The sequence below is a fragment of the Babylonia areolata genome, chromosome 3, assembly GCF_041734735.1.
Source record: "Babylonia areolata isolate BAREFJ2019XMU chromosome 3, ASM4173473v1, whole genome shotgun sequence".
NCBI lineage: Eukaryota > Metazoa > Mollusca > Gastropoda > Neogastropoda > Buccinidae > Babylonia > Babylonia areolata.
Window position 1 is genome coordinate 24,422,828 of NC_134878.1, and position 12,973 is coordinate 24,435,800.

The following is a 12,973-nucleotide window of genomic DNA, read 5'->3' on the forward strand; positions in this document are numbered from 1 at the left end:
ATATATCAAACCAATCCCAGTATTACTGGCAAATGGGTGCTAAAATAACATGCAAATTATTGTGTATTTTATTTTGTTACACCATGTCATAGTTACTGCTATACTGCAACTAACCCCCCAGTTCGCAGTTCAGGCTCAACTAGTCAGATACAGAGCCGTATTGTAAATCAAAGTTGTGATCTGTGCATTTGTCTATTCCTATTGCATTGTACCAGACTGATGATTACATTTGGCCTTTTATTTCATTTTATTTTCCCCCATTTGTATTATCCCCCCTTTTGTTTCTTCTTTTTAAATTATCTTCGCTCTTCCTCTGTGGCCGTCATCCTGTTATTGTCATGTTTCCTTGTTTCTCTAGGACTCAAAAGAGTTAATGGGAATAAACAAACTGAAAGTCAAGCGATGAATGGTTTGAAAATAATCAGTGTCCTCCAGTCTGTATCTCGTCTTCCGTGACAGGACAACAACATTAACAACAAATATGTAGTTGTTACCGACAAATAAAATGGCAGAAATATTCGCAGGATTGCTAGAAATAAGTTCTGAAAGAATAAATTATAACCCTGGACGATTAATTGATTATTTAAAAATAAACAATAACAATACTGATTATAATGATATTTTTTTTAACGACAAGAAATCATGAACATATATAGTCAGATGTAAACATATATCTCAGTGCAAGAAATGGGCCCGGCAAACATTTTGGAGTCACACACACACACACATAAACACCAGCTCTACCACGCCTCCCCCCGGCCCTTCCCCCCCCTTGCCCCCCCCCCCCCCCCCCCCCCCCCCACCCCACACACACACACACTATCTGTATTGATAAAAAAAACCAACACTATCCCCATACACTGCCGCAGTAGGTACACACACATACACACACACACACACACACACACACATGAGAGCCCTTACTCTTTCTTCTTCTTCTTTTCTTTTTCTTTCTTTCTTTATTTACTTCTTACGCTCTAGCACTTCCTTGAAACTGAAACCGAAACTCCCGTCTGCAAAGCGGAAGCTGTTGAAGTTGGTTCGCTGGATCACAAGATCAGTGATATCTGGGGCTTTTCATCTACGTGACCTGACGGCTTCTTGCCATGGACCTGTAGGGTTTTCCTGGCCACAACTATTGGCCCGGCCTCCTGTGGTGTATGTCCCACAACGAGCAGAGTAAGTCGCGGTCTCTTTCTGCCGATACTTTCTTCATTTTTTGTCAGTCGCCGACCTGTGTAGAAGTTTTGTTATGACGGAGAATTTTTTAGGCCTACAGTATCATATCGTATCAATATCTTGACTTGACTTGACTTGACTTGACTTGATCAACGATTGAGGTTTATTTGCCTGTTCGTTGTTCCTACGACTTTGCGCATTTGTGGTTTGGTCACTGGTTTGTGAGTCCATTACTCTAGACAGGAAGGGGAGAACCTAGCTGGATGGTTCTCCCAATATTTGTCTAGCCTTGTCTTGAAGGAGTTCAGGGAAGGGGCGGTGACAACACTGTCTGGCAAGCTGTTCCATCCGGCAACTACCCTGTATGAGAAGAAGTTGCCTCTGATATCCAGGCGAAATCTGGATTTCGTCAGCTTGAAGGGGTTGCCTCGGAGGTCTCTTCTGCTATTGTCGGCAAGCTCGAATTTGGGATTGTCTACATTGTAGAAGGCGTGCAGGTATTTGTAGACCTCAATCATGTCCCCTCTGAGACGCCTGTGTTCCAGTGATGGTAGATGAAGGGCCCTCAGTCTTTCTGGGTATGATTTGTCCTTCATTGACGCCAGCAATCGTGTTGCCCTTCTCTGAACGTCTTCCAGTTCGGCGCTGAGGGTTTTCTGGTAAGGCTGCCAGACTGCATGTCCATACTCCAGGATTGGTCGCACCATGCTTTTGAAAAGCATGACAAATGTCTCCTCTGTCAGGTGGTCAAAGGATCTCCGTATCACTCCTAGTGTTCGGTTTGCTTTGGATGTGCACTGAGCGATATGCTGCTTAAATTTGAGCTTGTTGTCAATGACGACCCCAAGATCTTTTTCTGTTTCGCTTTCTGTCAATACAACAGTGCAATCCTTTCCATCCCCGCTCTTTCTTGTCATGTGGTACTTCGCCTCTGACTTTCTGTTACCCAGCTTGAGTACAGGTAAGGTAAGCCGAGAGGTGTAAGAATGAAGTGCTTGAGTGGGATCGCTAAGCATCGATGTCCGCCATCTTGTGTCGTCTGCTACTAGTCACTTCAAAAATCAAAAGATCAAAAGTCTGTCTCTGGAATCACAATTTCGCCTGGCAATCTTACTAATTTGCACTTCTCGGTCTTTGAAAAGTCTCTGCACAATTTGGAGATCATACCATTCAAATAAATCACTTTATAGTCAATATTTTCTAGAGCTGAAGAAGTTCTCAACCATTCCCAAAACCACAAACCGGAAGGCCTTTTGCCCGCTTGAAGTGGGGAAGATGAATTTTTCCAACATTGAGTGCGCAATGCTTGACTGAATAAGTCAAGAAATACCTAGATCTAGATGAGTTTTGTATTTAAAATTCTGTAAATGAATGTCAAGATAATCTTTAAGTATCCACAGTTCCTGCGGAAACAACATCTTGTGGTAAATTATTCCAAACATTTGTTACTCTGTTAACAAACAAAAAAACAAAAACAAAAAAGTCATGATCTTGATGCTGGTGCCTATCCCCGGTCAGAGACCAAACTCAAAGAGCTTTACAAACACAGAGCCGTCTGCACAGCCGGCTGCTTTCCTGGGTAAAGCTGACTGAGAAAGTTGCCATTGGGCGCACATCATAGTTTTCATTGTCATTCAGGCAAGTTTAAGTTGTGCGTGTGTGCACACACACACAGTCAGTCAGACAGACATGTAACATTTGTGTGACATCATTTCACCCATGCACATTGGACTTCTTCCTTAGACTTAGAGTGTTTGAATTTATGATTCTAAAGGCAATCAACCCATTTGAGAGGAGAGCATGCAGATTCATCTGATCCTTCTTCTTCCTCAAGAGTACTGTTAAAGGGCTGTAATATTCCTTTAACCGGTCTGGAAGAATAGTCTCCAAGCTTGTCTCAATCCTACTACTACTAGTAGGTGCTGCGCCATATTTGCCTTTGGGAATTCACCATCTCTCTCTCTCTCTCTCTCTCTCTTGCTCTCTGTGTGTCTGTCTCTATCTATATATCTATCTTTCTCTCTCTCTCAGCATTATTATTTTGTATAATCATTTTCAACGTGAACTTATGTCTGATCTTCGCAAAAATCCAAACTCAGGTCTTGATTGCCTACGCTAGGTTTTCTAAAACATTAACTTAAAAACTTAAACTTTTTAATTTTGAAAAAAGAAAGAAAAGATTTTTTTTTTTTTTTTTTTTTTTTTTTTTTTACAAAACACAAAAAATGCACACTCTGACACCTGTATGTAAATGAACACACACACACATGCGTGTACACAACCTCCCTTCCTCCCCCCTCATCCCCCCCCCCACACACACACACCTGCTCCCATTGCATATATACACACATGTATGCACACATACACCCATCCTTCCACAGGTTTACCACAAGAGGCACAGGAAAAGATCTTTAAGGCCACGAGCGTAGTGTCTGGCATGTCGTTTATTCTTCTGTATTTTGGAATGCACAGAGGGACTCTGTTCCATTGTGAAGAAATCTGTGCATTGTTGTTTTGGAAATGATGCCAATATTCTCTGATAAGTAATGGATCATGATCTACCTTACAGGTCATGGTAATGCTCCAGAAGTTTCAGTTTCAGGCCATTGTGAAAGCATGCGCACTGATCCATATACACCACACAGCTTTTTTCTTCTTTTTTTCTTCTTTTTTTTTCTTTTTTTTTGTGTGTGTGTGCTCAGAGTTGATTTCATCAAGACTTTGTGCCTTATAAATATTATCATTATTATTATTATTATCCTTTCTATTTATTTATCTTGGCAGATGTGGTGTAGCGTATATGGATTTGACTGAAAGCAGTGATGCCTCCTTGAGCTACTGATACTGATACACCACACAGCATTTACTGTATTTACAAAAAATAGAACAAGAGGAGCAGATGCAGGGGCCTCACTTTCACATGAACCCAGCAGGCCTTGAAGACCTACACATAATGTCCATTGATATGCTTTGGAGCTTCCTCTTCATCTCATTCTTCTTTTTCGTCTCCCTTAACTCCGTGAAGAGTCACTGTGGCGCCACACAGATGAACTGTTCACGAGGAGCCAGTTGCATTGCTCGGACGGAAGAGCCCAGTATGGTCGTAACCCGCTACTAACTGTGTGTAGTATGAAACTGACCAATGGCGTAGTTCGGTCAACGTAGGCATTTAGTCACGTGTAACTGTCAAAAAGTTAGAACCAAGCAGTGCAACTGGCACCAGATTCCTCCAGCTCTGTTGGTTGTGTTGTTGTTGTTGCCTGGATCTGTACAAATAGTTTTCATGTCAGTTCTGCAGTGTTACCAGTCCCTACGTGTTTTCTTCTTTTTTTTTCCTGTCTCTCCCACCTTAGCAGTTCCTTGGAGGATTGTTGTCGCAAGGCCATTGGATCTTGTTATGTGGCCATACCAGCATAATTTTCTTTTCCCACCTGATGTCAGCAGATCTTCATTTGGTCTGTTGTGCTGCTTGATGGTGTGGTTCACGTGTTTATTGATGATATGATCAGTTAGTCTGATGTTTTTGTAGCTTTTAGAGGTGTTTGATTGGCTCAGAGTGGACCGAGCAAGACGGGTCGTCTTTTTCATTGTTAGCCGCGTGAAAATTGGCCAAGTAGAGCAAACCGATAGGCCTAGTTTGCATCAGTTTGACATGGTAAGTATATGTATCACCAAACATGGAGTATAATACAAACTCCTCCTTTTGGTGTCATATACTGTACCATGTCAAACTGATGCAAACCAGGCCTAGCTGTGTGCTGGTAAGTATATTTAACCAAACAGGGAGTAAAATACAAACTTCTCATTTCAGTATCTTGCGATGACAGCATGGCATGGATTCTATTTTCCAACTTTGACAGAATTAGATTTTTGTTGTTGTTTGTTTGTTTGTTTGTTTCTGAAATAATATAATTCATTTCATGCCGTTTTCTTTGGATTTATAATTCCCAAAAATATCAGTAAGGGTCAAAAGGATGACACTTGAAGCTGGAAAATAGAGTATTGCTGAATGAATTTGATGTCTTTGCGTCAATCCATAGACACTATAATTTGATCTGATTTGCATAAAACTGACTTTTTTTTTTACATACTGGGAAGCAAAACTATATATATATGTAGCCGTGTACCGAGTGGTTACTGAAGGGTATGGCACAAAAGACTTAACTAAATATGATTAATTGAAGGATAGGATAGACAAGATCCCACGCACAGGCCAGGAACATATAGAGGCCAGTCACAAATGGGGTTTTCTATTGTTTTATTTACAATAGTTACATGGAGAAAAAAACCTAAGGGAAGAGAATATGAGAAGAAGACAACTAGGAGAAGACAAAAAGAGAAGACAAAAAGAGAAGAAGACAGTGCCTGGAATGACACAAACAAATGTCATAAGCACAACATGTCGACACAAGTGACTAGTAAAGCACATGTATACATATTACATGGAAAGACTATCACTCGGGTTTGGGATACGCAACAACATAATGCATATGTATGAAGACCAAACGCTGACATCAAATGACATTTCTAATACATTTAAATAGCTCAGTTAAAGTGATTGAAACAATTAATCCAACACTATCTTGTAATCACAACAGCAGAATACTACACACCTCTTAGAGTACTGAGCACACTGTAGCAGTACAATTGATATCAGCATGTAAAATAATACATGAATAATAAACAAGATAATGGAATCAGTGGCTTTGATATTATACTGGCAAACTGATAGACCAGATAGTAAGTGAAGCACCATCATGGTTTAACCATTAAGTGGTGAATGAACTTTAGGCACTCACTAGAACATTCTGGAACAAACTATCTGTGTCCAGAGACGTCATTGACTGTGACGTTACGAAGAATCAAATGGAACACTGCTCCAAGCATATGACGACATTGCAATTATTTAGATCAATCATAGCTGAGCTGTGACTAACATGTCAAAGCAATAACTGAACAAAGAATTAACTGAACAAAGCAATAACTGAACATACTCATATAAACACAAGTACTGTGTCAAATAATACAATTTACAAATCAACACATTCTACACACTAGTACTTACAGCGATACGTAGCGAGGTGTCTGCTGCTGTTGTGGGGACACACACGACACACTGCCCGCGACACAGCAAGAGAGAGAGAGCAGGCTCTGGTCAGATGACTGACCAGGTATGAAATGACCACTCATCATTCACTGTGCCAATTTATGCAAGTTTAGCGGACCGCAAAGTGCGTCACGTGTGCTTGCAAGCAGATCGTCACTAATCACGGAGAATCCGATGACAATTGTGTTTGTTTAAAGGTGTTCAGTGATAGATTTCTAAATGATTCCTGAACCGATTTACGTCGGATAAGTTGCAAAAGAAAGAGCTCAACGCCTACTTTATAATGAGTGTAAAATGAAGTGTTGATTATTTAAGATGAATTTATAGTCTTAATTTAAGTCACCTGAACAGGGTCAGTTTTAACGAGCTCATCGCTGAAAATTACAAACTGCGTTAAATCAGTTTCACGTAGGCGAACATAAATGGAATAGATTTAAAGATGGAATTAAGACGATTCTGCCAGTATATAATACTAGTAGTTTACTGATCTGACAAAAGAGCTATTAATTAAATACTGTGGAACAGAAACACAAGTTTGCTCTCAGCCAATGACGTATTGCGACGCGACACTGGTCGAGCAGTCAGCAGGTGGTCTGGCCAGGACAAAATGATGTAAGCAGAGTGACGTCACATATTCTGTGCAAGGGTTAGGAGAGAAAATGTCGTCTGCTAGGGCTTGTGCGTGAATAGTGTTGGAGCAAGCATAGCGCGCTTGGTCACACCTCCCCCCATCTTTTGAAAACCATCGTCCGCGATGGTTAATTAAAAGTAATTCTTGTGTGCAGACTTAGCTGAGCATCAAACAAGAATTATTGGGCAGGGAAGGGAGATAATTTTGCTGATAACTAATAGCTAAGTGAATGTAAAATGACTGTAACATTCTTAGGAACCACACCCTACTTCTATATGCAAAGTGGCATTAGCCAGGTAAGTTAAGAGTTTGGACTTAGTCGAATGCATCCTAACTTAACTTTGAACACTTTGATATAGAGAAGGGGTCCCAATTTGGTAAATACTCTATGAAGATGGAAAGCATTCATTTGTGTGCCTATCAGTCAATCGATCATATCACTGTCAGACGTGCATGTAAACAAGCATACATGTATAATAGCATAAATTTTTAAAAAATGAATTATTATAGCATGTTCATAGACATGAAAACATAAAGCATTGCATTGCTAAGACCTTGTGACAAGCTAGATCACAGGTTAAATTAAGCAAGAAGAAAAGAAAAAACAAACATAAAACATGAATTTGTGCAGAAATATCTGAAATGAAAACAAAATTAAAGCATGAACAGGAACAGGAAAAACAAAATCAGCATTGCCTCAGTTCAGCAAGAATGAAAAAAATAAGAAACATGAGTGTTTTGCAGTGTCACTGTTCTGGCTGTTATTGTTAAATGTTTGACATCAGTCTCCTCACACAGTCAGTGGTGCCCTGGTTGCCAGTCGTGTGGAGCGCCTAGGTGCAGGATCTGGTGGTAGTGGAGGCGGCTCTGGTATAGCTCGCAGGGTTGATGTCCTGGGTCTTGGTATGGGCATGGTCAGCCACACACCACTGTCAGCATCAGCGTCAGTGTCAGTGTCAGACACTTTGTCGCCCTGGTGGTGCAGTGGGACCGGGTCTGTAGGCGTGACAGAAGGCGGTTGTTCATGCCTCTGCTGAGTTGGGCTGACTACAGGTGGGGACACCTGTGGGACCACAGCGTCAGGTGTGGTGCTGTGGTGCCTCCGTCTGCGTCTGCGGTTTCTTGGTGCTGCTGCAGAGGAAGAGACTGACCTGGTTTCCAATGACTGGGTCTGGATGCAGGCAGGCTGGGTGGTGTTGCTGCTGGATGGGCCACTGGAGAAGTGTTGCTCCAGGTCATGGTACATGCCAGGCCAGTAGACCTGGGGTCGCAGCATCTCTGCAGCCTGCTGGAAGCCTTGGTGCCCCGTGCGGTATTGTATGGATGACAGGACCTGGGGGCGGAGCTTGCTGGGAAGCACTAGCTGCTCAGACGCCCCAAGCTTAGGGTCCATCACCCGTCGATGCAGGACACCCTTCCTGCAGATCAGTCTGTCATGCTGCTGGGTCAGCACATTGGTCTGCCAGTTGGAGCTGAGGGCTGGTGTGGCTGGCCATGCAGACAGGACTGGCCCAATGGTGGGGTCAGCAAGCTGAAGTCCGCGCAGCTCTTGTGGTGGCAGCTTGGGTCGCAAGTGCAGTTGGCTGGGGGGAGGTGTCTTGTTGGCAGTGACATGCTGCTTGTTGACCGCATGTGTGGTCAGTCGTCTCCCCTTAGATGTGGCTGGTTGTCTGTCTTCAGCCTTTGATTGCCTGTCCTCCTTAATGTAGCGCCACTTGTGCCGACACTGGTGCTCTGTGTGGCCAGACCTCTCACACCAGACACAGTGTGGAGGGTCTGGGGTGTGGTCAGCAGCACAGCCATGAGGATGGAGGGCTGGCCCTGGAGGATGTAGGCGTTGTGTTGGCATGGAGGACTGCAGCTGACATCGCAGGCTGGTGTTCTCAGCTGCGAGTGTGGCCAGCTGAGCTTCCAGGTGGACAACAGTGGTGTTGTCTACGCCGGGGCTGGTGTCATAGGCATGGCTGTCCTCCCGCAGCCATCACAGGGCCTCCTTCTTTGCTGCCTTGAAGGTGGTGTCAGGGTGGTAGCGGATGAGGCGCCTGACATCGCGCCTGAGTGCGGCTGGCTGAAGGCCTCTGGCAAAGGCGTCGCGGAGGATGGTCGCTGGCACCTGCATCACCCCATCTTCAGCCTTGTTGACCTTGGTCCATAGGTGCCGAAGATGGGATGCGTAGTCGATCACCGTCTCCTTGGGCTGCTGCTGTCTGTTGAAGAACGCAGTGGCAAGGTCGGTGGCGTCTCGCTGATCTCCCCAGTTCTCCTCAAGAACCGCAAGGATCTTGGCTGGGGTGTCCACTTGTGTCGCCGGCAGCCTGACGATCTGCTGGCGAGCTCGGCCGGCAAGGGCTGAGATCAGCCAGAGAGAGGCTGTCGCGTCATCCAGGGGCTGCAGATGAAGGATCAGTCTGGCCTCCTGGACGAAGTCTTCAACTTCTATGCTGCTTTCCTCACCGGATAGCGTCGGGAGTTTTGGCAGGAAGTCAGTTGAAGCCATTTTGATGGGGCGACGTTTCTTGTTGTGGACTTGTGTACCTGCTGCACTGTCTTCTCTCTTCTCCTATGTTAGATTATCCCTATGTGACTGTTAGTACAACCTCTTGTCCCTGTACGATCCTAGCTCACAGCGCCAAGTATGTAATAGAGATTAGCTTGGCTAGGAGCTGTGATATATTATTAGAGATATTTAGAGAATTAGCACATCCAATGCTCACAGCGCCAAGTTGTAACAAGGTACACTTGGTGGTAAAGGGCTGTGGTTTTGGGATGGATTGAATTTGGTTAAAAGAACTGAAACCTGAAAGGGAATAATTGGACCTATGTTATAATGGATCTTTATCCTGTCGGCGACGCCACTTTTGTAACCGTGTACCGAGTGGTTCTAATAGGGCTTACGGCACAAAAGACTTAACTAAATATGATTGATTGAATAAAAGGATAGACAAGATCCCACGCACAGGCCAGGAACATATAGAGGCCAGTCACAAATGGGTTTTTCTATTGTTTTATTTACAATAGTTATGAGAACATAAGAAAAGAACTAAAAGGAAGACATAAAAAGAGAAGACCTAAGAGAAGAGAATAGAAGAGAAGAAGACAGTGCCTGGAATGACACAAACAAATGTCAAAAGTACAACATGTCAACACAAGTGAATAGTAAAGCACATGTATACATTTTACATGGAAAGACTATCACTCGGGTTTGGGATACGCAACAACATAATGCATATGTGTGAAGACCAAACGCTGACACCAAATGACATTTCTAATACATTTGAATAGTGCAGTTAAAGTGATTGAAGCGATGCTGACTTGGTGAAAGTACACTGACAGTATAGATTAGATAAAGCTTATACTGTGTCAAAGTGACTCAAATGAATCAGTTTATCATGTTGCACTATACTGGAGTAAGCTGTATAGGAGAGAGCATGATAACTAAATTACAGTTAACAGACTGATACATATCAGGTGGTTTTGACCAATAACTGATATTAATCCAACACTATCTTGAAATCACAACAGCAGAATACTACACACATCTTAGAGTACTGAGCACACTGTAGCAGTACAACTGATATTAGTGTGAAAGATAATACCTGAATAACAAACAAGATAGAGAATCAGTGGCTTAGATGTAATACTGGCAAACTGATAGACCAGATAGTAAGTGAAGAACCACCATGGCTTAACCATTAAGTGGTGAATGAACTTACACAAGTTATCCGTTGCATCAAAGCCAAATATGAGCATAGCTAAGCTTGCGCTCAACATTTAAATCGTCTCCACTGAAGCGGGGATAAGTAACCTAACCTTCAGTGACAGCAGATGAGAGAGAATGAGTCATCCCCTAGAACATTCTGGAACAGACTATCTTGTGTCCCGAGACGTCATTGACTGACGTAAAAAGAATCAAATGGAATACTTCTACGGACATATGACGACATGGCGATTTTCTAGATCAATCATAGCCGAGCTGTGCCTAACATGTCAAAGCCATAACTAAACAAAGAATTAACTGAACAAAGCAACAACTGAACATACTTATATGAACACAAGTACTGTGTTGAAGAATACCTTTCACAAGTCAACACGTTCTACACAATAGTACTTACAGCCATACGTAGCGAGATGCTGTTGTGGGAACGACACTGACCACTACACGGCAAGAGACAAAGAGAGCAGGTGCTGGCCGCGGCTGGCTCGGGTGTGGAAGTGACCACTCATCACCCGCTTGGCCAATTTATACAAATTAGGCGAACTACAAAGACAATCACGTGGGCTGCAAACCAGATCGTCACTAATCTGAAGAAATCTGATGAGAACTGTGCTTGTTACAAGGTGTTCAGTGACAGATTTCTAGATGATTACTGAACCGATTTGCATCGGATAAGTTGCAAAAGAAAGAGCTCAACGCCTACTTTATAATGAGTGTAAAATGAAGTGTTGATTATTTAAGATGAATTTATAATCTTAATTTAAGTCACCTGAACAGGGTCAGTTTTAACGAGCTCATCGCTGAAAATTACAAACTGCGTTAAATCAGTTTCACGTAGGCAAACATAAATGGAATAGATTTAAAGATGGAATTAAGACGATTCTGCCAGTATATAATACTAGTAGTTTACTGATCTGACAAAAGAGCTATTAATTAAATACTGTGGAACAGAAACACAAGTTTGCTCTCAGCCAATGACGTATTGCGACGCGACACTGGTCGAGCAGTCAGCAGGTGGTCTGGCCAGGACAAAATGATGTAAGCAGAGTGACGTCACATATTCTGTGCAAGGGTTAGGAGAGAAAACGTCGTCTGCTAGGGCTTGTGCGTGAATAGTGTTGGAGCAAGCATAGCGCGCTTGGTCACATATATTTAAGAATAAATAAATAAATAATGCTCAGGTTATTTTCACATATAAAAGGGTGAGGCTTGCTCAGCTCAGACCAGTTCTGTCTTATATCTTTTTTCTGTGTCAGAGAGAGAGTGTGAGAGAGAGTGTGTGTGCTGATTTGCACGTCATATCAGTATGCATGTGTCAGTGTATACATGTGTGTGGGTGTGTGTGTGTGTGTGTGCATGGGTGTGTGTGTGTGCATGCATGCACATGAGAGACACACAGAAAAATAGAAAAGAGTGAATATTTTACAAGTACAGCCATGTGTGTGTGTGTGTGTAATTAACTAATGTAGTATGCGTAGTCGCTGAATCTGTTTGATACTTTTGTGCGGTAAATCATAATTTTTCTTCTTCATTTTGTGAGTTATTGCATGTGGGTGTGGGTGTGTGTGGGGGCAGTGGTTGGGGGGGGGGGGGTTAATGTTTATTGTAAAGCACTTTGAGCTCCCTTTAAGGGAGGAAAGTGCTCAACAAGTGTCCATTATTATTATCATCATTATGACATGTGTATTCATGCTCACCACCAGTGTGTTTCCCAGGAGACAAAGCTACCATTTACCAAGTCCTGGGTCAGGATGGCAGTTGCCAGCCCTTACAGCCTGGAAGGACAGAAATGTGAGATGCAGAGACTTCTGAAAACCCCTCGCATTAAAGGGGATTCTTGGTATGTTGAGTCTGTATTATGATCAGAGTGAGGGAGAGTAATGAAATGAAAGAAAGAGCCCTGAGAAACACAGGCTGGAGTCACACACACACACACACACACACACACACCCATGAAAGTGGCGCATGGCTTCTCATGTTGGGTTAACAACAGTCAAGCATGTAAAAACCTGCTCACAGATTGTAGGTTTACTTGAACGAACGTGACAGTTGCAGCTCACGAACGCAGAAGACAGAATATTTTTTCACCTGTCATCAAAGGTTTTGTGCTATAGTCTATTAGTGTGAACTGTTTTCAGTTCAACAGTTGGTTCTGATGCTGCTCTGAATGCTGTATTTTGACATGGTGTCACTGAGTGTAGATGGCATGTCAGCCATTTTGGAAGGGCACACCAAGCATTTGATTTTGAAACACCCCTGAAAACGTAGTATGGCTGCCTACATGGTGTGGTAAAATGCTCATGCATGTATAATCCCACCAGTGTACATGCGAGTGAACATG

The 12,973-nt window shown here is 42.9% G+C and overlaps 2 protein-coding genes across 6 annotated transcripts in view; one reads left to right on the forward strand and one right to left on the reverse strand.

The window, feature by feature from the left end:
* Nucleotides 1–1,020: 1,020 nt before the first annotated feature.
* The window catches only part of LOC143279875 (uncharacterized), a 37,165-nt gene continuing 25,212 nt past the window's right edge, over nt 1,021–12,973 (forward strand). For 2 of the 5 annotated variants that reach the window (XM_076584159.1, XM_076584164.1), the window contains exons 1-2: nt 1,024–1,179; nt 12,348–12,472. In XM_076584159.1, the coding sequence (XP_076440274.1) occupies nt 12,384–12,472 (89 nt within the window). In that variant the 5' untranslated portion in view covers nt 1,024–1,179; nt 12,348–12,383. Of the gene's footprint in view, nt 1,180–12,335; nt 12,473–12,973 lie in introns of those variants that run through there. The other 3 variants (XM_076584160.1, XM_076584161.1, XM_076584162.1) reach the window with 3 other exon arrangements.
* On the reverse strand, nt 1,050–1,886 carry LOC143280263 (uncharacterized). The gene is made up of 2 exons (XM_076584894.1): nt 1,539–1,886; nt 1,050–1,151 (listed from the first exon to the last, which is right to left on the reverse strand). The coding sequence occupies exons 1-2, from the start codon at nt 1,884–1,886 to the stop codon at nt 1,050–1,052; spliced, it is 450 nt and encodes a 149-aa protein (XP_076441009.1).